At 36.5% G+C, this 27,202-nt stretch overlaps 1 protein-coding gene across 3 annotated transcripts; it reads right to left on the bottom strand.

Annotated features, from left to right (window-relative positions):
- On the bottom strand, positions 1 to 26,121 carry LOC150076689 (uncharacterized). 3 transcript variants are annotated; one of them, XM_090386846.1, is made up of 3 exons: positions 25,988 to 26,121; positions 12,470 to 12,727; positions 1 to 1,462 (listed from the first exon to the last, which is right to left on the bottom strand). In XM_090386846.1, the coding sequence occupies exons 2-3, from the start codon at positions 12,636 to 12,638 to the stop codon at positions 216 to 218; spliced, it is 1,416 nt and encodes a 471-aa protein (XP_090242972.1). In that variant the 5' UTR covers positions 12,639 to 12,727; positions 25,988 to 26,121; the 3' UTR covers positions 1 to 215. The 3 variants fall into 3 exon arrangements, with proteins under 3 accessions (XP_090242972.1, XP_090242973.1, XP_090242974.1); XM_090386847.1 differs by having other exon boundaries at positions 12,542 to 12,727; XM_090386848.1 differs by lacking the exon at positions 25,988 to 26,121 and adding an exon at positions 5,718 to 5,777 and having other exon boundaries at positions 12,470 to 12,572.
- Positions 26,122 to 27,202: the final 1,081 nt, after the last annotated feature.

Genomic DNA, 27,202 nt, shown 5'->3' with positions numbered 1-27,202 from the left:
AAGTTTATTCCTCATTTTATTTAAGCTTAACAGCAATAAAATCAATTTAAAATTTATAACTTTATACATAAATACACATTTCCCAAACAATTAACTTGCACCAGATTTCTTGCATAACATGTATGAAAGCAGAAAAAGGCAAACAATATGTTTTGAATTCTTCCCAGTTAGTTATAAGAAAATTCCATTAACACAATCAACCCAATAATAATCTATTAAATATGCTTAATTATACCTTTAACCTTAAACATTTCCCTCATTAAGCCCTTTAAATATGACATCTCATTACTTAGCTGCTTAATCTTTGCCTTCAATTCTCTATTCTTATTTTCTAAAGATGTTTCTTCATTCTTTAGCAACTCTAATTCTGCTCGTTTCTTCAGTCGGTATCTAGTAGCTGCATTTCGGTTACTGAGTTTCTTCCCTTCCCTACGAGACTCCCGAAAGACTACTTTGCAACCTGCTGCAGATGATTTCCCTTTGACTTGTTTTGCAACTGACTGAGACAGAGATTTCCTTAAATCTGAATGGTATTCCTTGGGTTTTACTTCATCCAGAGTTTTCTTAGAATCACAGCTGCTTAGAGTGTCTACTGAAATATAAGTGTTGTGTGCAAAGGGCAGGTTGGAACAACTTAGTGATGGATGTGAATTAAGATTTGGTGCCAAGTTTTCCACTGGAGGTTTTCCATCACTATTTACTATAAAATTACTTTTTAAAGGAGAATTTTCTTCCCTGCCTTTCTCATCTAAAGTAACCATTAAATAATCATAAGGAGTGCAATTTAGTTCTTCCAAATCAGTGCAGTCACTAGATGCATCACATTCGGAAGAATGTGATGGACTGCAAGAAAACTCTGATGAATAAACAGAACCTTTGTCTTCTGGAGAAGACGGGGGTGTATAAGCTAGAAGACTGGCTTCATCAAATGGAGAAGCCTTTTCCTTTGTGTGCAGTTTAACTCCTGGCAGTGCTGTTTCTTCAAAAGAGTGTGGTGGGCTCTTTCCAGAAGTATGATTTGAACACAATACTGTTTCATTATCATTTTTGTTTTCTGACCACTGGGAACATTGAAGGGGTCCTTCAACAAAATTAAATATTGGTACTTTTTCATCATGTTCAGGGGTAGGTGGAACTTCATGACACAATACTGGAAGACTGTTTTCTGTTCTATACTGCTCATTAGAAAAAAGATTCCCAGGAATGTAATCATGCCCAATAAGCATAATGGTCTGATGATCTATACCAACTTTAGGAATATGAGAAAGGGATATGGTGCACAGAACTTCTTCTGTGCATGATATATCCATGGCTGTATTTAACCATGGCCTATCCAACAAGGAGTCCAAGACAGCACTAACATCTCCTACCATCACCTCAGGATCATCCAGGAGAGGTAAATGGCCATCTAGCAACTCCAATTCAGACAGGTCTACTTTCCCATTCTTTGAGAAGTTGTAATCTAAAATAGAAAAAACAGAGAAAATATAAAACAAAACCACAGAATAGAATATCCATAAATCAATGGTTGAGGTTGGCCAAGCAAACATTACAGAAGGAGAAAAAAAATTAACATTACATATTTCAAATTTTGCAACTTGTGCATACAAGGAACCGTTTATCACTACTGCTACCATTCAAAATAAGAACACTATAAAGGGTACAAGTTAGTGCAGTTGCATCATTTCTGTACATAGCCAACTACTTAAACAGTTATAAATAGGAATCATTAAATATATATCTCTTATGTGAATACCTTCACAACAAGTTACCATGACATTGCACTACCTCACATAAGTAATGCTTCACCATAGGAGAAACTTATTGTTACTCATTCTCAGCAGATACCATCGCCCATACACCATTTGTTTTGGAGCTTATTCACTCTGAATCAGTGGGTAGGCAGGTACCCTGGTGTTGCAATGATGACAACCCAGTTGCAAAGTATAAACCCACAATATGAGAGATGCCTGAAGGTGGGGATTAATTTACATTACAGAACAGTTTAGGGCTAAAGCCTCGGGTTACATAATAAGGAGTTGACTAGTGTACAAGTTAGTGTAATTGCATCATTTCCGTACATAGCCAACTACTTACCATGTAACAACGTACAGAAATGATGCAATTGCACTAACTTGTATGCTAGTTAGCTCCCTACGTAACCTGAGGCTTTAGCCCTAAACTATTCTGTAATCTGAACACTAAATTACAACATTCCTGAAAACTTTACACTATTAAAACTGACAAGCTAATCTCATTTTACCTAATAAATCATCATCAAAAGTTATGTAAATCATCAAAAGTTATGAAAATTATATTTTCATAATTTTTTGATGAACTGAAATATTTCAATATATATATATATATAAATAAAAGTAGTGCAAATCAAGCTTACTATTGTTGCAAACTACAGTTATGCTGGTTCACTTTTGACTATTTTCAAATTAAGAGGCCAACACCAGCAAGACAAAACATCTGTGGTGTGCCATAGCAACTTTACTGTACTGCTTCCTGTGCAATTATACTCTCAGTGTCTATGCAATACATAAAAGATGACCCTGGACCACATCATTCTGTGCATGAAACAGCACCATATTAAATTTTAAAAGATAATCAGGAACTTGGAATTAATCCAAAATATTTGTCAGTGACAGTCTTGGGCAAAGAAATATGTTGCTTTGCCCAATGTTTCCACTGCCACTGACATGAATATTTATTGCATTAAGAAGCCAATTTTTAAAAACAGGCATTACAATATAGAACACTGCACCAAACCCATACAAATAATGGAAATATGGAAACTTATTTGTAAGTATTTGATATAAAAAAAAATGTCAAAAATAAGTTTTGATTAGCATTAGTAGAGGCATATGATGCAACAAAGCAAGCTTATACAGAATCATCCAAAAAAAGAAACACTTCCCATTTCACCCATCCATTTGCTCTAAACGTTTGTCCAGTTGAATTTACTTAAGCTTTCAGCTTCCGCAACGACAGATGGAAGTTTGTTCCAGCAATCAACTACCTGCTGACTAAAGGCAAATTTCTGCACAGTTCTTCTACAACTGTCTTTCCTCAATTTGAATTTATTCCCCCTGAGGTTTATAATCTGAGCAACAGGAAGAATTCCATCAGCATTGAGCCTGCTCAACCCATTCAAGGCCTCATACACCTTAGTCAGATCACCTCACATGTGCCTGGTCTCCAGATGCTGCAATTTGCAGAACTTAAACCTTTCTTAGCAAGAGGACCCCTTCATTCCTCTGACCTTCTCTGTACTCATCATAGCAGCTAAATCCTTCTTAAAATGAGCCTCCAGACTTTTATGCAGCTTGAAGTGTTGCCTGACCATTGCCTTATATAAATAGATAATCACCTCAGTATAATACCTACTAGCAAAATTCCTATATATCATTGACAAAACCCCATAGGCTGCTCTGGAAGCCTATCTGCACTGCTCAGAAAACTTCATATCTGACTGCACAATTACTCAAGTCATTTTCATTCTCTACTAACCTTAAGTGTAGTACCTCACAGTTGGTACATTTCCCTGGGTTACTGCTACCCATATGCAGTACAGTCTGTCCTCGTATAGCACGATAGTTGTGTTCCTAGAAACCCTCGTGCAATGCAAAATCGTGCAATATAAACAACAGGCCCTATGGGAAAAGTGGGGTTAGGTGCCGACCACCCAAGATTGAACACACATTTGGAACCAAAACATTACCAAACACAATAAATAATCGGGTAATTTTAATCGTTATAAAATACGTAATAAAAAATACAATATTTTAATTATAATATAATAAAAGTATTTTTAGTATTTTTAATACTAAAAAAGTATTTTTTACGAATACAATATGTATTTTATTCGTGAAAAATTTATTATATTAAATAAAAGTCGTAATAAAATACTTTCGTATTTTATAATACGAAAGTCATAATAAAATGACTACGTATTTTATTACGACTATTACGTAATAAAATATTGCTAATGCTTTTGCTTCTATCGTAAGCAAACTTGTTTTTTGTTTGATTTTCTATCCAAACAGATGACAGCCGTTCCATCTCTTCCAATTTTTTGTTTCTTAATCTAATGGATTTTAATTACACTTTGAGTTGTTCCCGCTATGAAAGTTGTTTTTATTTTCTCTGCATTCTTTGTAATTCTCGGCGTTGCCTCATTTAGGTCTGTAGCACGTGCAATATCACATGGTCTTTCATTTCGCTCAAAGCGTTTCACAATTTCATATTTTTTTCTCTATTGACAGAGGCGGACTGGCCATAAGCCTTACCCAGGAAATCCCAGTGGGCCGGAGGCCGGTGTGATTTTGGCCATAAACCGTAGTATGAGGCCACTATAAATTTTCCCGGGTAAGAATTTTTGATCCAGTCCACCTCTGTTTATCGATACTGCTTTTTTTTTTCTCTCTCTGAATCTGCAGTGTCTTCGCCAGAACGTTTCCTTTTCACACCTTTTAAGTATTTTATTAATTTTTATGGAATAAAGCGCAATTACAAAACGAGGAGGCACGCTTAATACACATAAACAAAGCTGCGTGCGTATAGCAACTGAATAAACAAAACCGTAAAGGCCGAGATACACTATTAACACCCCACATTTTACTAAAGCACATTTCTGGGGGTTGCTACCATAAAACAATAAAAACAATTTCCAGTTTCGTTTCTGCTAGTGGAATCTGTTATAAACTGGTAGTAAACTCCACCTAATTGCATTTGCGATTATATCGATAGCTGGAATTGTGTTGATTTTTACGTTATTATGGTGAAATGTGTTTCCCCTTCACTGATATAAAACACACAAATACATTTTCAGAATCTTCATCATTCCTATCGTGTTGCGTTCGGTTGGAGTGATTCCACGTTCGACTGCCATTTCTTGTAAACACAAAGGCGAATCGTGCATAAGTGAATTCGGTTCATGTTATATAAGATAACGTTCCCCTATTTATAAATCGTGTATGATCGAATTCGTGTAATGTAAACACGTGTTATACGAGGACCGACTGTACTTTACATTTGTCAGTGTTAAACTTCAGTTGCCACTTCTCAGCCCAGATGCCCAACTTTTCTGGATCTTGTTGCAGTAGTGTACTGTCATTATTGTCATTAACAACCCTGCCAAACTTTGTATCATCTGCAAACTTGGACATTAAGCTTGTTATACCTTCATCAATATCATTGATGAATATACAAAATAACGATGGGCCCAACACCGAACCCTTGGGGACTCCACTTATAACATTAGTCCATGAAGAGCAGTGTCCATTGATTACTACTCTGTTTTCTCCCACTCAACCATCCTTTTATCCATTGTAGCAGCTCGCTCTTAATGCCATACTGTTCCAATTTGTACAGTAGCCTTCCATGGGCAACAATATCAAAAAACAGCTGTCCATAAAGTATCTGCAACACCAGTAGTGCATCACTTCTCTCCATAGATTCCCTACTACCCAAAAATTCAAGATATAGCCAGTGTCTTTTGGAATGCAGGAATAGTCCACATTTATTTTCTACCATGAAGTTCAACAATTAATGCAGGTTATAAAAGTAACCTGCTTTGCAATGGTTACATGCATCAGAATTAGCAAGAAGAGGTTCAGAAAACTGTCAATACAAATGAACCACGTCTACATATATCATAATTTGGCAAAAAAGACACTTGGCAAAATTGGGCTATGAAATGAACTACCCACCTGATAACCTGAACCTGGGCTACCAATAATTTTCACTTGGTCAGCACAATCAAGAATTATCTGTGAAAGCAAAAATCCTAAACAGATTAATCATTGTACAGAGAAAATCATTTTAGTAAATCCTGTATTAAAAAAAAAAAAAAAAAAAAACACATTAGTTCTATCCACTTCAGAGGGAAGAAAATTTGTAGTCAAAAATTGTAATTTATCTCCCTTTGTGCAAGATACACTGAAGTTCACTTATATATATATATATGATCTTTATTGTAAGGTTCCTAGGTACACGCAGGTACCCTACCTTTACAAACCCTTCACAGCACTAAGCCATATCTGAGTCAGAGACTTGACTTATATTCTTTTGCTTTACTGTTAATTAAAAAAGACATTTTTTGCTCCTAAATTGGATGCATTTATAATTAATTAATTAGAAAATTATTTGTACTCTTTGTAGTTTAAAGTGTGCTGATGTGGGATTACTCAAAGAGGTAATTACCATCAAGTGTAAAGAGAAGGGTTTTTGTTTTCGTAAAGGTCAGTTGTATTGCTAAAAAAAAAAAAAAAAAAAAAAAAAATAGTACTGGAATGCTCGTTCTCCAGAAAACTATATGATAACGGCACATCGACTGTACACTAACTGAATCAGACTTCAGACTCACGGTTCACAGAACAACCAGTTCTAGCGTTCGGCTCATGGCGAATCAAAATGCAACGTTCACATGCATCACAGTTTATCTCTTCCGTTGGATCTCTTTATCTAACAAATTGTACTTTAGTAAGAAATGTTCATGTTTCATTGCAAAATTTATATTTTTGTTTTTAAATAAATTTTTAAAGAAATTTATTAATTTTAAAGATTACTATTAATACATATTTTTAGTAGCAATGGGTAAAATAGATATTTCACCCTCTCCTTTGATTATGGCATTGTTTATCATAATACTAGGTGTATAAATTTAATAATTTTATGCCATTTATAAAAAATGGTACCAGAATGTCGTTCTGGTCCGAATAAACCACTGGTAAAAGTGTCTGAATGGTGTCTCACAGTGGTCTGAAACAGTTTTTAAATTCTATGCAGTGGGAACAAATGATGATGTTACCAACAGCAAATTTAAATGGGAAGCATTCAAAGAATTAATCTTGGAAGCTCCTAGGCTTTTCATACCAACTAAGAAATATTGTTCAAAGTTTAGGCCTAAATGGATGTCACATGAATTAATGAGACATGTGGCAGAGAAGAAAAATGCATGGGATACATATAAATTAACAAGTGACACAGAAGCCTATGTAGATATAAGCTGGTCTGTAATCAAGTTACAAAGGAGGTGAGGCAGGCAAAGGCAGATTACAAGAAATCTTTGGCAAAGGATGCAAAGAATTCTTTACTATGTAAACTCGAGAAGAAAGGGGATGAATCAGATTGGTCTACTTGATATCGATGGTTCAACTGTTGATGATCCAGTTCAGGTAGCTAACACTGAATGAGTATTCTGCATATACATTAACACCAAGGAGTTATTCAGGGAGGGGAATGTCAGAGGTGTATTAAATTCTGGCAGTGAGCTAAATGATTTTGTAATAACTCAGAGCAAATGGAGAAATTGTTGAAGATAAACATAAGAAAGGCACCTAGGGTGGATGGGATCTATCCAGTTATATTAAAGGAGGCAGCAAAGGATGTAAGCAAACCCTTAGCCATAATTATGAGAGCTTCCTTGGGCTCAGGGGAGGTACCCATGGACTGGAGATGTGCAAATGTGACCCAAATTCATAAAGGGGATAAAAGGGTGATAAGTAATTACAGCCCTGTTAGTTTAACTTGTGTTCCAGGGAAATTAATGGAGGCACTGGTTAAAGAAGCACTGCAGGATCATCTAGACATGACTTCAGTTATAGTTCAGACACAGCATCGGTTCTTTAAGGGGAAGTCATGTCTGACTAACTTGATTGGATACCATGATGTGGTCACAAAGGAAATGGATGCAACGAACAATTTTGATATCATATACTTGGATCTTAGGAAGGCTTTTGATACTGTTGCACATGAAGCCCTGCACAAATTGGAGCAGTGTGGCATTGGAGGCAAACTGATGCTATGGATAAAGGGATGGTTGAGTGGGAGAAGACAGAGTGGTAATCAATGGACACTGCTCTTTGTGGACTAATGTTATTAGTGGAGTTCCCCAGGGTTCAGTGTTGGGTCCATTGTTGTTTTCTGTATTTATTAATGATACTGATGATGGTATATCAGGCTTGATGTCTAAGTTTGCAGACAATATGAAAGTTGGCAGGATTGTTAATGACACTAATGACAGTATGCTGCTGAAAAAGGATCTGGAAAGGTTGAGCACATGAGCTGAGACATGGCAACTGAAGTTTAACATTGACAAATGTAAAGTACTGCATATATGGGTAGCAGTACTTTACATTACATTACATTGCAGTAACCCTAGAGTAGCATATCAACTGTGTGGTACTACACTGAGGGTGGTAGAGAATGAAAAGGACCTAGGGGTAATTGTGCAGTCAGATATGAAGTTTTCTGAGCAGTGCAGATGGTCTGCAAGAGTAGCTCATGGTGTCTTTTCAATGATATACAGGAATTTTTCTAGCAGGGAAAAGGAAGTGATTATCCCCTTGTACAAGGGCCACACCTTGAGTACTGTATATAGGTCTGGAGGCCTCATTTTAGGAAGGATGTAGAGTTGCTGGAACGAGTACAGAGAAGGGCAACAAGATTAGCGAACAGAACAAAGGGTTATTCTTACAAAGGATTAATTTTTGCAACACCAGCCAAAAAAAAAATTTCTGAATTAATGAGAGAGAGAGAGAGAGAGAGAGAGAGAGAGAGAGAACACAAGAATCAAAAATAGAAGAAATCACCAATAAAGAGAAGAGCGATGATATCCAGCTCAGGACCCCCATACTCACCAGATGTGAGCCCCTGGGGGACTAGGCACCTTCGAGGTTATCTGATTGAAGTGTATAAGGCCTTGAAATGGTTTGAGCATGCTCAATGCTGATGGGACTCTTCCTCTTGCCCAGATTAATCACCTGAGGAGACAGAAATTTAAAGTGAGGAAAGACAATTATAGAATAGATGTGCAGAAATTTGCCTTTAGCCAGCGGGTTGCTGATTGCTGGAACAAACTTCCATCTGTCATTGCTGAAGTTGATAGCTTAAATTCAAGGCAGAACTAGACAAACATTTAAAGCAAATGGATGAGTGAAATGGGAAAGGTTTATTTTTAACTTGCTTTCTTGCATCATATGCCTCTATACTAATGCTAAATGGCCTTCAGCTTCACAAATAAACAATATTTTGCAAGTAAATGTCCTTTAATCCCTTCCCTGCCTCCCATGTATCAAGTACTGCTTAAGTTGTGAGGACTGAGGGAAGCATCAAAAAATTATTTAAGGTTACACCTGGGGTAAGATAGGACTGCACACCTTTTTACTATTTTCATGGATCATTTTTTTTAACTTTAATTACTGACAAAGTTCAGTGAAGGAGATGTAAAACCTGGATCGCTTACACTGATGACATTACAAAATAGCAGTTTGAAAGAATTTGAAAAATAGAGATAAAAACTGTAGACAAATCGGCATGAAAACTGGTTAAAAAATAAGATTACAATAATTTGGCAAGACAAATTTAGAATGTGGACTAAACAAAAAATATTGTAACAAGTTAGAAATATTGTATATCACCTAGGAACAGTGTTTAATAAAGATTGAAAATTAGACACTACGATAATTATGAGGTGTGGCAATTAAGTCTGTTTGAATATCTTAATAACCTTTAACCCATTAAGAGATATAGTTAGATGTTTCAAGAATGAAAACAGTCACAAAATCAGACATTTACTTTAGTAGACATCTGACTGATATTAGCAATGATCCAAGGAAGCAAACGTTATAAAAGCACAAGTCAAAAAAATAAATGAAAACGCTCCAAGCTGAATGGTTTTAAAAGGGGCATTCCTTATGGAAATTAACTGAAAATAATAATAAAAAAAATGATTACCTTCTGTTTCTACAAGTTATGACATCACTATGCTGTGTAATTTAAAATTATATTTTTGTTGTTGATTTGTGTTTTTAATCAGAAATCGACAAATCATATATCATTAAACTAACTTCATTGTAGTATTTACCATTTACATTTCTATATTTAACCTTTAGGAGTATGATGAAACTCATAATGGAGTGGACTCATGCAGTTTGATTTGTTGCTTAACTTTGATATTACTAGTCTTCATATACCTTTTATGTGCAACTATTTCAGAATACACTGATGTTCAAAGAAAGTGCATCACTCCTTAAAATTGTAATTGTCGTCCAAATAACACAAGTATATGGCAATATTTCTTACAGATTGCATCAGATAATATTGACATGCGTAGGGGATAACATAATATTGCATCAGCTGTTACCTTCAGCTATATAAGCACGCTCTGCAAGAGTTACAGTCATTCCTTGACTGTGTCAGGGTGGCGCGTTATGTGCAGTTGACACCAAGAAGAAAGAGTGCTATGGTTGCTTTACGTGAGGAAGGATGCTCTTCCTGTCATATTGCTTATGGAATATCTTTTAATCAGTCAACAGTGAGTAGATTTCTTTCCAAACTCAACAATACTGGTTCTGCTGATAGGAAAAAAGGAATCTGATGCAAACTAGTCTCAACACCAAAACAGGACCATGTTCTGAAGCGCTTATGCCTTAAAAACCGTAAAGCTTCTTCTTCTGAGCTGAAAAGAGAATGGGAAGAACATACAGGAGTGGTAGCAAGTGCAGTAATAGTCAGAAGATGCCTCTTCAAAAATGGATCTGTAGCCCATCGTCCTAAGAAGAAGCTCCTCCTCACACAAAAAATGAAAAAGGCCCATTTAATTTGGTGTACGGAGCATGTCAAATGGATACCCTGATCAGTGGAAGCCAGTTATTTTCTCAGATGAGAAGAAATGAAATTCTACCTACATGGCTCTGATGGGAGACAAACGATTTGCAGTAGACATGATGAAGAATACCATCCAGACTGTATGGTGTCTACAGTAAAATCCCCTACCAGCCAAATGATATAGGGGTGCATTTCATATCGCAGAGTAGGTCACCTGCAGTTTATAAAAGGTTCCATAAATGCCAATAGACACCTGGCTATATTGGAAAGCAAATTGCTGCCAACCATTAGAGACAATTTCAACCTCCCAAGTAACTGCATCTTTCAGGACGACTCTGCTCCTTGTCATCAGGCAAAAAGTGTAAGTAGGCACTTCTGTAATTACTTTAGCTTCATTTCTGCATTAGAGGTTAGACAGTAATGTGTTTACATTTGTTAAAGGTGAAAGAATGGTCGGAAGAACAGTCCATTATAACTCTTAGCTGACCAGGAAACAGCCCAGACCTGAATCCTATAGAGAACTGTTGGCATCATGTGGAATCTGCAGTTGCCAGAAAGAAACCAAAGACCCTTTGTGAACTTCAGGAAGCCATAATTCTTGTTTGAAACCACAAACTATCAGTTGATTATCTTCAGAAATTGATCTTGTCAATGCCTTGAAAGTGTGCTGCTGTTATCAGGGCCAGAGGCGGTTCAACTAAATATTAGTTTGCACCTGGTGAACTTTTCATTTTGTTTTCCATTTAAAATGATAAACTGAAGCAAATTGAGGGCTTTACTAAGACTGTTATATAAAGGTTGCAAATGCTCATTTTGGAATATTTTGAGAGCAATGTCAAATATTACTTAGCTTCACCTTAACTATTAATAAATATCTTTTGTTTATATTTCTATTTGTAACATACCATCACAAAAAAAGGGTTAGAAATGTGAAATTTCTGTGATGCACTTTCTTTGAACACCAGTGTATCTCCACATGCAAGATATAGCTTTGTTTTACAAAGTTTAACAACAAAAGAAAAAATTAAATACATACACATGCAAGCATATATATATAAATAAAATATTGATAAAAATAATTAAGTTACCAAATGACAAAGTAAGCAAACAAAGTATTAAATCAAAAATATTAAACTGTGTTATGGATCCGGATACTACTAGTTACAGTAGAGAAACCTGGCAACCATAATGAAATAGAGCCAAATATTTATATTCAGTGTATAGGGAAGGGATGTGGACCTGTCAATTGTAATTATCATGGAAAAATTGAGAAGGCCTGTAAGATGAAGGAGAACCTGAAATAAATTGATTAACATAAAAATAGAAATAATAATGAAGATAACAATGTTACCTAAAGTAGTGGATCCTAAAGCTTTAACTACTTCTTCATAGGGTTGGCAGCCAAAACCATAGGAGCCGCAACAATAAGCAGGATCTCTGTTTCTTAAGGGGAAAAAAAAAAAAATTTTTTTCTCCCTTAAAGTTCTATTGGCAATTTTTATTTTATTTATTTTACTCTTTTCTTTTTGGTCTCTTGTCAGGTCAGCTATGATTTATACATTTTGCATGTATACATCATAACAGAAACAGAGACCCTGCTTATTGTTATGGCTCCTATGGTTTTGGTTGCCAACCCTATGAAGAAGTAGTTAAAAGCTTTAGGACCCACTACTTTAGGTAACATTGTTATCTTCATTATTATTTCTATTTTTATGTTAATCAATTTATTTCAGGTTATCTCCTTCATCACCTTACAGGCCTTCTCAATTTTTTCATGATAATTACAATTGACAGGTCAATATCCCTTCCCTATACACTGAATATAAACATTTGTCCAAACACACACACTTACCAAAACTATCATTTTGATTTGATAACCTATTCAGAGTATCACTTGAAGGCAACTGATTCTTCAAGAGCTTACTCGTATCTGAAGGATGAAGGTCCTCCCAAGAAACACCGTTCCCATCCATCAACCACTGCTTGCAGTTTTCTTTTTGGCATAGCCCTAAAACATCCATTCTCTATTTCTTCACACAAGTCTGATATTTGATATTCTGCCTGGTCTCCCAGGGAAGTAGGAAAGTTGGAGAAGAAACTCCTTAACAACCTAGAAAGTAAGAACTTGTATTAAGACACTTATTAAACAAAAATTACTAATGTGGATAAAATGAATTCCATTTTTAACACTCAAAACCAGCAGCAGTTTTTCATAACATGATGATTCTGCTACATAACTAACCTCCTACATGTCTGCACATGTGTATGTGATCTAACTACAACTGTAACATCAGATAGCAAATGTAGTTTTTAAATGTTCTTCAGAATTCAAACTCAAATCATACATTTACAATAGAACATCTTTAACCAATTCTTAAATGTTACTTCATAACAAAAACCAAACAAATGACTATAAACCAAGAAAAGTATGAAAACAGTAGGGGGTAAAGATGTCATGGTAGTAGTGAAACAATTTCTTGTGTAATATATAAACAACCATATATATATATATATATATATATATTAATTATGGTTGATGCATTGAAAGGGTTAGCCCTCGAAAAAGTCCCTTTCAATGTATCTTATTGCCATAATTAGCATTTTAATATTTTTATATATGTTTATAATTTATTGCTTATGTCATGGCATAGATTGATTTTTTCCAGGTCACGTTGGGTACCCGCCATGGTTTATGGTTTACCTGATAATCTAGTATATTTTACTTTTAAAAACTCTTACCACTATCAACTTAACTCATATATATATATATATATATATATATATATGATAAGAGCCTTGTCAATCAATTTGGCCTGGGAGATATTGTGCAAGGCTCATGGGGTATAATTTTTCTTAGAGTGGTCTGTGCCTGTTAACAAGAAAGATTGCTTTTACAGGGATGGGACACTTAAATAGGAAGTGTGCAAGAATATTTGCTGATGCTATCGAAGCAATGTAATGTGGGTTGGAAAACTGCTAGTTTTGGGGGATTCACAGACTAATAAATTAATAGTAGCAGCAGGCAGAGGTGGAAATGATTCTTGCATTGCTCCTATTGGAATGAGCAGCAGCTTGGAAAGCAAGTTGCTAGGGATTTCAGGAACTGCTGTGAGTCATGAAACAAATAACTACATGGGCTGTGTTAGAGTAACTAAGAGTAAGAAGAGATGCATGTACACCAATGCTAGGAGTATAGTAAATAAATTTGAAGTGCCAGTCAAGACATCAAAGATGGATATTGTTGGGATTTCAGAGACGTAGTGTCACAGATATAAGCAATGCAGAATGGAATTTGGGGAGTACAATGCGTACAGAAAGGATAGGAAGGGAGGAGGGGTTATGCTTTTAGTTGAGAAACAAAATCTAAGGAAGTGCATCCAGTTGATATGGGTGGACAGTGCAATGTTGAGTCAGCTTGGTATGACATAAGCACTGGGAAAGCAAAAATGAGGGTAGGCCTAATGACTCTGAGTACAATGAACAATTATACGGAGAAACAGAGTGAGCCACTAAATCAGTGTCTTATAATGGGGGATTTTAACTTCCCATATATTGACTGGAACTTGTGGTTTTGTCACTCGCACACTAGCAAAGCTTTTGTGGATTTATTGGACGACTGTTTTCTACAGTCGTCCAATAAATCCAATAATTTCTACCAGCAACACGTTAGAGAGGTACCAGAGGGAGTAACACTCCTCATCTGATCATGAGCAGTGATTATTCATGCATTAAGAATTTACAGATAAAGGAACCACTAGGTGGCAGTGATCACAGTGTACTAATGTGGGATTTACTTAAGATTAACTACCATCAGGGGTAAAGGGAAGGGTTTTTGCTTTCATAGAGGTGACTACAGTGGTCTCACAGTTTTTAAATTCTATACAGTGGGCCAACTGATGATGTCACCAACAGCAAATTCTAAATGGGAAGCATTCATGGAAGTTACTAAGCTTTTTGTTCCAACTAAGAAATACTGCTCTAGGTTTAGATCCAAATGGATGTCAGATGAACTAATGAGACCCGTGGCAGAGAAGAAAAATACATGGGATGCATATAAATTATCAGGCGACACAGAAGCCTATGGTAGATATAAGTTAATCTGTAATCAAGTCACAAAGCAGATTAGGCAAGTGGAAGCATATTAAGAGAAATCTTTGGCAAAGGATGCAAAGAAAAACATCAAAAACTTCTTTACTTACATAAACTCTAAAAGGAAAGGAATGAATCAGATTGGTCCACTTGATATCAATGGTTTGACTGTAGATGATCATTCTCAGATAGCTACCAAACTGAGTATTTTGCATCTACATTCACACATGGAGTTATTCAAGGAGGAGAGGGCCAGACATTTATCAAACTCTAACAGGGAGTTAAATGATTTTGTAATAACTGAGAGGAAAGTGGAAGAAAAATTGCTGAAGTGAAACATAAGAAATGCACCTCGGGTGGATGGGATCTATCCAGTTATATTAAAGGAGGTGGAAAAGTAAGTAAACCCTTAGCCATAACTATAAGAGCATCCTTGGACTCAGGGGAAGTCCTCATGAACTGGAGATGTGAAAATGTATCTCCAATTCACAAAAGGTGGATCAGAGGGTGACGAGTAATTACAGACCTGATAGTTTGACTTCTGTTCCAGGGAAAATAATGGAATTGCTGATTAAACAAGCACTGCAGGATCATCTAGACAAGGTTGCAGTAATAATTCAGACAAAGCATGGGTTTTTTTAAAAGGGAAGTCTTGTCTGGCCAATTTGGTTGGATACTATGACATGATCACAAAGTTTTAATTGCAATAATTTTTTGCACATCACTATGATGTGCAAAAAATTACTTTGATATCATATACTTGTATTTCAGGAAAGCTTTTGATAATATTGCACATGGAAGACTACTGTACAAATTGGAGCAGTATGGCATTAAGGACAAATTGCTACAATGGATAAAAGGATGGTTGAGTGGGAAGTTGAGTGAAGACAGAGTGGTCATCACTGGACACTGCTCTTTGTGGACTAATGTTATTAATGGTATCCCCCAGGGTTCAGTGTTAGGCCCATTGTTTTGTATATTTATTTATCAATGATATTGATGAAGGTATATTATGCTTAATGTTAAAGTTTGCAGATGATAAAAAGGTTAGCAGGGTTGTTAATGGCACTAATGACAGTACGCTGCTGCAACAGGATCTAGAAAAGTTGAGCAGATGGGCTGAGAGGTAGCAACTGAAGTTTAACATTGACAAATGCAAAGTACTACATAATGGGAAGCAGTAACCCCAAAGAAATGAAATGTACCAACTGGGTGGTGTTACACTCAGGGTAGTGGAGAATGAAAGAGATCTGGGGGTAACTGTGCAGTCAGATATGAAGTTCTCTGAGCAGTGCAGACAAGGCTGCCAGAGTAAGTCATGGGGTCTTGTCAATGATATATAGGGATTTTGCAAGCAGGGATAAGGAGGTGGTTATCCCCTTGTATAAGGGGATAACCACCTTAAGGCAATGTATAAGGCAATGGCTAGGCCAGGCCACACCTTGAGTACTGCATACAGGTCTGGAAGCCTCATTTTAGAAAGGATGTAGAGAGTTGCTGTTATTTTGTTCATTGTTGTTATTTGGTTTTTAAGAACATTAGCAACTAAGGCCATATTGCTCCGGGGATATGCAGTGGTCATTCCCTGACCTTTCTGCATCCTCCGTATTTGGTGGTCACGGGCTCGAACCCCAGTCTAATCAAGAAGCATGTGCTACGCACTGCTGCTGCTCCAGCCTACAGAGGCGCCAAGTAGAGTTGCTAGAACAAGCACAGAGAAGGGCAACAAGACTAGTGAGTGGAACAAAGAGGTGGTCTTACAAGAAAGTTAAGTTCTGTAAATTGCAGCGTCTGGAGAGTAGGCACCTGCCTTTATCCAGCAGATAGTTGATTGCTGGAACAAGCTTCGATCTGTTGTTGTGGAAGTTGATAGCTTAAATAAATTCAATGCAGAACTAGACAAACATTTGGAACGAATAGATGAGTGAAATGGGAAGAGTTTTTTTTTTTTTTTTTTGGCTGATGCTGTATAAGCTTGCTTGCATCATATCCCTCTACTAATGCTAATCAGACTAGAGGGATTTCTTTTAGCAGTCATATGATATATAGAATATAACCCCAGGGGCTCACACTAGTGAGTATGGGCACACCCAGGGCCCTGAGCTGGATATCATCATTCTTCTCTCTCTGTGTGTGTGTGTGTGTGTGTGTGTGTGTGTGTGTGTGTGTGTGTGTGTGTGTGTGTGTGTGTGTGTGTGTGTGTAATCAGAAATTTTTTTTGGCTGGTGCAGCATAAACCTAAGGCTTCCTTGCACCATATGGCTAATAATAGTCTATAATCATAACTAAGGTGGTTAGTCATTCTAAGGCAGATTAAGAGAAATCTTTAGCTAAGAAAAGTAGCAAAGAATTTACTGCATATTTCAACTATAGAAGAAAGGGATGAACCACATTGGTTCACTGGATATGAATGGTATAATTGTTTAGGTTGCTGACAAACTGAATAAATATTTTGCATTTATAGTCATGTGTTAAATTCTCAATGATGGATGGGGATAACCTGGGATTGATAATTTACCTATTTAAATTAAAAGCAGCAGCAAAAGAGGTATGCATTAGCCACAATTATGAGGGTAGGCCCTACACGAACTGAAGATGTGTAAATGTGTACTATTTGCAAATGGGAATGTGTAAAGGCCAAGTAAGTAATCACAGATATGCAAGTTTAACTTCTCTACCAGAAAAAAAATAATCTCAGTGGATGAAGAAGTAAAGCATGCAGACCACTATCATCAGAATAATGCAGGTATACAGTAATTATAGCATTGATTTGTTAAGATGAAATGTCTGACTAATCTGATAAACTACTATGAGGTAGTCACAAAGGACTGGATGCAAAAACTAATTAACATGACCTGATGAGATTTCAGTAAAAGATTTTGATACTTTCCACTTGGATGGCTTCTGTACAAATTGATGCAGTGTGGTTTGGAAACATGTTACTACTATGGATAATAGTGTCAAGAAATTATAATGGTTATTAATGGCCCCTACTATTCATGGACCAATATTATTAGTGGAGCTCTTCAAGGTTAGGTGCTGGGCTCCTATCCATTTTTGGAATTCATTAACAGTACTAAGAGAAGGATATCAAATTTAATGTCACACTTGGTTGTGAAATAAAAAAAAAAAAAAAGGCTGGCAGGGTGGCAAATGACAATCAGTGTACACTATTCTGATTTCAGCCTATCTGTTTATTGAGCAAGATGGATGAGGTAAACAGACTGAAAAATGGCAAGTTTAACATTGATAAATGCAAGTATTACATTTGTAGCAATTATTCCAGAATAATGTACCAATTGGGTGGAACCGCACTCAAGGTGGTGGAGAGTAAAAATGTCTAGGCTGTCAGTCTGATGAGAAGTTCTCTAAGCAGCACAGACTGCCAACTAGGAGTTCTTAGGGCTCTATCAATGATATGCAGGAATGCATGTTTCATACATTTCAGAAACATATGAAATGTTAAAAACTGTTTATGGTGATTAAACATTACGTCATACCAGTCGGTCTGAATGGTATAAGCAGTTCAAAGATAGATGTGAGGATGTTCACGATGACCAGAGAAGTATCTGTCAACTTCTTGAAATGACGATGAATAAAAAAGTTTAAGAAATTGTGGCAAGAGATTCTTGTTTGACCTTTAGAACGATGGCTGATGAGTTGAATATGAATAAGGAAACAATTTGTCAAATTCTGCATGAAGATTTAGGGAAAAGAAAAGTCTATGCAAAATTTGTGCTGCCCAGTCTCACCAACGAGCAGAAGCTATGTTATGTTGTTTTGGTTTTTAGGAGCATTAGCAACTAAGGCCATATTGCTCCGGGGATATGCGGTGGTCATTCCCTGACCTTTCAGCTTGATCCGTATTTGGTGGTCACGGGCTCGAACCCCGAGCTAATCAAGAAGCGTGTGCTACGCACTGCTGCTTCTGCCCACCTGGCTACGGAGGTGCCACGAGCAGAAGCAACAAAGCATATCATCACAGAAGACTTCATGATGACTTGTCAAGACAATCCTAATTTCCTACACTGTATTGTTACTGGAAATCAGTATTGAGTGTTTTAGTACGATCCAGAAATGAAGCATCAGAGCATGAAGTGGACTTCAAAATCATCACCAAGGCCCAAAAAAGTTTTGTTTACAGCTGTCCAGGATTAAGATGACACTGATCATGTTTTTCAACAAACAGGGTGTGATTCACAAGGAATTTTTACCTGAAGGGGAGAAAGTCAATGATGCATTCTATTGACTATGTATAGAATTATTTCAAAGACTACTGAAGCACATTTTCCAGGTGAGCCGCAATTTCAAAAGAAAAGCAGCTGGTGCACAACAATGCCCCAGCCCATTCCACACTTGTGAAGACATTTTTGACAACCGTTGGTAACCAACAGTGGTTACCAAAGGCAAAAGTGGTTACAAAAGCACATTACTGATCAACTTTGAGAGTTATTTTCAATATGAGAACTTTAATTGCAATACACCTCACACACATGTAACTCAGCAAAGTAGACTTTGTAAAACCTGTTAATTTGTATTAGCCAGAGAACACAAAAATGTTTAAACACCTAGTCATGGAGAGTAGCAATGCTAATAGGCATGGAAGATTTAGTGTGGGATATAAACAAGAGGAGAAATGCCATCATAACATAATGGGAAGAAAAAAAAAAAAAAAAAAATTTTGTATTTAAGATTTCTGTTACGATATATTAATGCAGTCACTTGTGGTCCATTGGTGTCTGTGTCATCAACTAGTTGATATGTAAAGGGTTAAGGAAGCATCTTGATGGAGGGCATTCAAATCAGTATCAACTCCGAGTCCAATTATTTGTACCAAAGTCTCAAGAAATCCTACCTTTACACATCCATTCATTCAGAGAATATTCACTTACAAATGGATACACTCAACTAATTAAAAAAAAAAAATTATAAGAAATGTGTAATTTCTACTAGACCAAGAAGCCCTCATAATCAGCAATAAGATAAAATAAACAAAATACTGCAATGTCATTTAAAGACAGGACTGTCACCTGAGGCAAAACCTTGTAATGCCACCAAATTCATATCATATCTTAACACGCATATACATGTAGTAGCACATCTAGCAGCACTCATTCTAGGTGGTGCCTAAATTTCAATATGAGAACTTTAATTGCAATACACCTCACACAAGTGCCTCACTTGCACACCCCTAGCACCAGGTCTGTTTAAAGATAAACAAAAGTTGCATGGAAAGGTGATTATTTCACTTCAGGAGTTATGATGTTGTGGGAGCAATATCTATTATTAGATGTTACTAATAGTCTATTAGATACTACATGAGTGATGGATGACTACAAGTTAAGTATATATATATCTGCAGTTAATATTAAGCAATCAAATTTCCTACACTTTTGATCCAACACCATCCAACAAATAGGGTTTTTACATTTGTCTCTTGTGGAAATGGTTAAAGAAGCTGAAAATAAGTTGAACTGAGTGGCTTTAAGGATAAATTAAATTATTCAAGAGTGAATGAATATGGTGATATCCTCATCATACTCTGTCAGCATTTACTCTGTCACAAGTTCATAAAATACTTCTCTTATGATGTTCAAATACACTAATGCTTTCACCAGATTTAACACCATTCAGAAGTGCATACCTAATGTTCAGGTTCTAATGTATACGTGTATGTAAATAGGTTTTGAATATCAAATTAAAGTTGGTTCCTTAGTTTATGTGCAATTCCTCTACAATAGAAGACATTAGACTTTGTACAAATATCATTAGTATATCAAATGTCTAAACATTTAAATTCTAAATGTGTTTTACAAAGGATGAATCGCTTTTGATGTTTTCAAGCTACTGGAAATAGCTTTGTGAAAGGAAGTATCACTTCCTTTTCCTGCTGCTTACAAGCTAGACTTCGATCGTAGGGGTTGCATTAACAATTCTGCTAATGCAACCCCTACTTTTCATTTAACAAAGGCTTCATGTTAATTTAAAGATCATTTTGTTCAACTTAAAACTGCATTAATATACAAAGTAACGTTTATTAACTGCTTCTTCAACAAGCCGCTCAGGGCTCAAACACAAAAAAAAAAAAAAAAAACTTAGTTAATTCCTTCATGAGTGCAGTCTACAAACATGTTTTCTAATGTTATGAAATCTTGAAATATCAGGCTACTAGTTAAAATGTCCTCTACTGTTATGCAGCATCCTTCTCCAATATAACTTTCACTTATGTTTCACTTCTCACAAACATGACAATCCTCAACCTTACATTTTCTTTCACAACCCTCCATTTTTCATTAGCACTAAAAGGATGCAATCACCAATTCATTTGCTGATGTATTATCACTCACACTTCCAATTAAAATTCAGATAAAACATAAGAATAACTGGCATTCATAACTATAGCTATGCAAAAGCACTATAAATATGTTACCAAACACTGTTGGCATAACATCCTGACTTCTAAATGTACAGTGATACTCAAATTATGAATATTGTTCTTTACAAGACATGTCAGGATATCCAGTGCAAATGCTTTCTTTTGAAGGGGAAGAGGGATTAAAGAATCCCTATTCAGAGATGACTAGAGCACAGTCTAATACAGTGGTTTTCAACCAGGATACCACGGCACACTAGGGTGGTGCAACAACATTGTTGGGGTGCCGTGTAATTAGGGTTTAAGTTACTTAAAGTTATTATTGTTATTTTTTTGACATTTATATATTTATTTCATTATAAAAATGAGTACCGTACAATATCCATTGTACCGTATCTTTTTAATTTCGTGGTGATCTATAATTGATCTTTATTTAGTACCTATATATAAAGAATAAAATTATTATATAAGTATATATTAAAAAGGTCGAAAACCACTGTGCTAGGCATTTCTTTTTGCTTAGGGGTGTAGTGAAAAAATTACTGGAACAGTAAGGTGCAGTAACCAAGAAAGTTTGGGAACCTCTGGTCTAATAGATTGAAGTAGAAGCAAATGAGGAAAAAAAAAGTCCCATGCACAATTTCTTTTCTCAGTGTGTGGAGTGAATATCACTTTGTGCACCTATTTTGCACTGTTGCATAAAAAAGTAATTAATGAATACAATCGATTTTGTACACAGTATCAGAAAAAAATGGATCAGTCACACAGAAAGAATGAACCCAAATTAGATCCCAAAATTAGCATTTAACTACAAACCTTTAGGTAAGAGGGAGGATTGTGGGCTGATCAAAACAACAATGGCGAGTTCACAACCACCTCCAACAGAATGGTCTTAAAAGACCTAAGCTGTATTATGTTCATGATGATTTTGATGTATGATTTTTACACTTACAGTGGCAGACAAAAAAACTGCATCACTTGTGAATTTTGCAAATAATGTCTTGCACTGCACTGCATTGTGGGTTGCAGAAATGTTCCAAATGCATTTGTTAGATGGGATATATATCTCTGTGAATGAAATCCAATAAAGACTCCACCTGATATACCTAATTGGCATAAATTATGCATTTTACCAAAGGGTAAAATACATAATTAATGAAAATATGAGAAATCATGCAAATGGCAATCATGACAACCAAACATACATTTTATTGCATTCATGAGTACAAACTGAAATGACAAGTTAACATAATAGTATTACGTAATGTAAATCAACAAAATAAGTCCTCAATATTTTGTTGTTCCTCCTCAAGGTGCAATTACAGCATTGCAACCATCTGGCATAGTTCATCAACATCTGGATATACAGTTCTCCAATTTCATGGTACCACAATCTTACAGTGCTCTCCCGCAGCTGAATCTTACTTGGTTTCTTCTGAGCAATTTTAGACAACATTATGTACCAGCAATTTTCAATAGGGTTCAAATCTGCACAGCTGCTAGGCCAGTTCAACACTGTAATGCAAGCATTTCTGAGGTATGACTGCACCTTAAAGGAGAAAAACATTGGTGTAAGTATGTTTTAAGCTTTGTGAGACAAGAAGACAAACTCATTATTAAATCTAAACAGCATAAAACTTACCAATTTTGCTGTGTGGCAACATGCTCAGTCCTATTTAAAAATGCAGTTTTGGACGTGTGTGTGGTGACCCCTGATAACGGGTTTCAGGCATTCCTCCAAGATAGCAGTGTAGGTTTCCACATTCACCGTTCTGTTAATAAACTTAATTTGCACCATCCCTTTGCTTGTTATGCATCCCCAGACCATCTGCCTGGCAGGGAACTTTACAGTCAGTGTTATGCAGTCAGGATGGTATGCCTCCGATTTTTGTCTTCTGACATAGCTTCCCATCCGAGCCATGCAGGTTAAATTTCAATTCATCAGAAAAGATGAGTGTTCCATTGCTCTTTTGTCCATGAAACGTGTTTTAGCCCAAGCAAACCACTTCTTCCTCATTTGTTGGGTGAACAAAGGTTCTTCTTAGTCCATTAGGCATTCAGACCACATTCCGAAAGCAATCTTTGGACAGTTTGTGCACTTGTTTCAACACCAGAGACCAACTCAAAGTCCAGTTTTAGATCACAAGCGCTAGCATGGCTATTACAAAAGGCACGGCTGTTTCAAATATCGATCTTGGGAAGGCGTAGTCACTCTCTTATAGCCTGATCCAGGTCTTCTCTTCACATCACTGGTTTCACACTTTAATTTCTGCATCTGGGATACTGTTGACTGGTGTCAGCCTATTTTATTAGCGAAGCATATGTAGAAAGCCCTTCCTGGGACAGAACAACAGCTACACTTTTTTTTTTTTTCTTGGTGTTAAATGAACATATGGAGCCATGTTTACACCTCTACAAAACAGGATACTAATGAGTGTGTATACCCCTCCAAGGCAGTATTTATAGTTTGTTATTGTTATTTGGTTTTTAGGAGCATTAGCAACTAAGGCCATATTGCTCCGGGATATGCGGTGGTCATTCCTTGACCTTTCCGCATACTCCGTATTTGGTGGTGACGGGCTCGAACCCCGGTCTAATCAAGAAGCATGTGCTACGCACTGCTGCTCCTTCCCACCTGGCTACGGAGGCGCAGCAGTATTTATAGAAACAGCTGATGCAATACTTTGCAATTACTGTCTGATGCAATAGAAGCATAAAATGACACAATACCTTTGCTGTGAGTCAAACAAAATAACTGTAATCAAACAATATCTTATACATTTCACTACAGATGTTACTTTTTTTTTTTAAGGTGATGCAGTTTTTTGTCCGCCATTGTAGATTGGAAAATAAACAATTTATTAACAGATAATTATAACTATCAGATCAAACAGACTTTACAAGCAAAAAATCAGCTTTATGAAAACCATCTTTAACAGTTTTAACAAATTTTATAAATTCTGCAGTGAACGTTTGAAAAATAATCCTTATATGCCTCCCTTACATCCTTCATTGACAGTAAGATAATGCAATCTCTTATTGGTTAGGAGGTACATTTTCCTTGGAAAATAATTTTCGAACCGTTTGTGTTGTAGTTCCGAGTTTTTCTGGACATATGGTTCCTAACAGATATGAAGCATAATTTATATTTCAGTAATAAATATACACAAACACTTCAAGAAGAGTCCTGTCAGGTTGGATTCCAGGTGTGGCCACATTTGCCTACATTAGATAATGTAGTGCACACTGAAAAAATTTAAGAGTGCATCACTTCCAAACTCACTGCATAGCCATGCAACATACAGGGTACCATTTTCACATGTCCTCCACCAGGGCAGATGGTGCTGTCAACCTGAAGGAGGAAAGGCAGTATCAATGGATTACTACTACAAAACCTATTCCCTATATGTGCAACTAGTAAATGACATATTCCACATGGGTCAGTTATTTGTTGTTGTTATTTGGTTTTTAGGAGCATTAGCAACTAAGGCCATATTGCTCCGGGATATGCGGTGGTCATTCCCTGACCTTTCCGCATCCTCCGTATTTGGTGGTGACGGGCTCAAACCCCGGTCTAATCAAGAAGCGTGTGCGACGCACTGCTGCTCCTTCCCACCTGGCTACAGAGGCGCCTGTCAGTTATTTGACTGAAGCCAGTTACACAAAAAGCAACAGTTTCAGGTTGGCAACAATACCAATCAATCAAGATTCCATGTTGCCTCGTGGAGTTGGGGGGAACTCCAGGGGTCACCAGACAAAAAACGCTACGCCCCTGAAGGTAATCTGTATAATCATCATCCTTCCATACTGTGTGCAGAAGGGATCACTGACAATGGAATTTTTATGGGCTATTTTTCACACCATGACAAAGTTAATTTGTCTTGAGCAAATGTGACAAGGTTCTGTCCCTTCTCAGAAACACATTTTTTGTTGAGAAAAAAAAACAAGAAAACTGACCAAAGAATGTGACATTACAGCCAATATATACAACAGGCACACAAGCTTTGGCTCAGGGAACACCAATGTGAGAATTTTTCCTTTTTTTTTTTTCTGCCATGCTCCTTAAGATACCCTCAGAGCCAAAAATCAGAAAATCACAGAGGGATGGGGGACTAATACAGAGTGGTCATGGGGTTGATCAGATCAACTGATCGCCAGCAAAATGCCTTCACAAGAGATCTTGCACAGAACAAACAATGTGAAGTTGATTCCAACCAGCATACAAACCTTGGAGTCCAGACATTCCCACTTCTGGAACACAAAAATAGTAGACATTTCCAACCAGAAGGTTTTTAGAAAACAGAGCAAAACTGCAAGAATTCTGTATGTTTAAATGCAGCAATGACAGACATTCATATTACCATTCAAAGTGAAGTACGTCTCATCTCCCTCCCCCAAAGAATGTTCCATAACCACTGGTCATCCATCTGCCACACTCCCTAGGAACTCCCCTGAATACATGAATATCTAATATGAGATAACATATATAAATGTTAATAAATCAGTCGCATGAGTGACAATCTTCACCTTGTGTTAGCCTCTGGAATCCCACTGCTGGGCAAAGGCCACCCCCAACTTTCTTCATTCATCTCGATTGAATGTTAGTCTTGTCCAAAATGCTAACTTCACATAGTGACGTCAAATGTGGTGGAAGCGTATCATTTACTATTCTTTTATGCATTCCTTAAATCTATGAACTACTTCGGGAAATACTTTACTAATAGTATATGAGCATCCAAGAATTTTAGCAATGCAGAAACTTTAAAATACCATCTCGTTATACGTTCAAAATGATACTGCAACCGTAGCTATCAGTGCCCATATGGCACCCATAACTGTGTTAATATAAGACATCATTATAAATTTTAGTACAATAAATCGAGAAACTTGCAGTGAAAATTTACTTACGCCATCGTGAAAACTTAATGCGACTGCACCTTACGGTGCGCGCTTCCTTAACCACTATTGATCCATCGGTATTCCTATCCGATAGTGTGGATGATACATAAACATACTTCTCGACATGGAGAAACAATGCGGAAGTAGGGCGCACGCTTCAATTATAGAGTGCCGCTACTCCCATTTTTCAACATGATTCATCCGCGTACATAACAGAATTCAATTGAAAAACCGATTCGTTATCAACTAAACTTGCATAACCATAGAATTTGAGCTTAGAATTATCAATATAAATAACCTATACTATGTGATTTCAAGAATAAGCTAATTTAGAGTTTATTATCATTAATACCCTTGCGTCTAATCACTGCGGATGAGCACTAGGTATAAAGTATTACATATCGTAAACAACATATAAGAAAAGAGCGAGTGGTCCTTATATAAGCAAAAAAAAAAAAAAAAAAGAGAGAAAAAAGTTAAATCAATAAAAAAACTTTAAAAATCGAAAAAAGTATTAAATTAAGAGTTCCGCAAAAAAACAGTGGTCTAAGCATGAATTTCGTACAGAAAGGGGTGCAAAACAATTTTCCCAAATTTCTATGGAGGGGCAGTGAAAAAAAAGTAGTCAATTAATTCCAGGAATAAGTCCTTCCCCACTCCTTCTTATCCTTCCCTGACAACTTCTATAATTCGAAGCAGAGGCATATTTTTCTACCAAAACTAATCATTGAAGAACAGCAAAGAAACTGGGTTAAATGTGCCGAGGAGTGAGTGCACTGGGCGAAAGAAAGGGGGGGGTGTAATTTTACTTCACCTTGAAAACAAAAACCAAACTATTATATTAGGGTCACCCGGTAATTTTTACATATGCCCATATATGTATGTCAATTGCGTGTGTTCTCTGGTCGATTTGTCTGTTTTGCTGGACGAAAAAAAAAAAAAGTTTCTGGGGGTGAAAACCTCGCAATTACGCCTGAGATGACTAATTCAGCCACGGAGTGAAAAAGGCCCATTAAAATTCCTCAAGTCATCGACAGAATTAGAACCCGGACTTTTTCCACGCGGTGGGGCAGGACGGTAATGATGCCACTGTGCTACCACGCAGACTCACCTTGAAAACAATGAAAATTGTTGTTGTTGATGTTGAAAAACCGGAGTTTCTGGAAGAAAACTGAATTAAGCAAAATACTGAAACTAAATTAATATACTACAATAACTAGCAGT

The sequence above is a fragment of the Mastigoproctus giganteus genome, chromosome 12 (genome assembly GCF_048544385.1).
Source record: "Mastigoproctus giganteus isolate SK-2022 chromosome 12, ASM4854438v1, whole genome shotgun sequence".
NCBI classification, from domain to species: Eukaryota; Metazoa; Arthropoda; class Arachnida; order Uropygi; family Thelyphonidae; genus Mastigoproctus; species Mastigoproctus giganteus.
Note: the sequence above shows the minus strand (reverse complement) of the source record. Positions and strands in the feature narration are given on the sequence as shown.

Coding starts and splice junctions, on each gene's coding strand:
- LOC150076689 (XM_090386846.1), bottom strand. CDS start 12,638: ATGGATGTTTTAGGGCTATGCCAAAAAGAAAACTGCAAGCAGTGGTTG. Junction 1,463..12,469: donor AAATCAAAATGATAGTTTTG/GTAAGTGTGTGT, acceptor TTTCTATTTTAG/ATTACAACTTCTCAAAGAAT.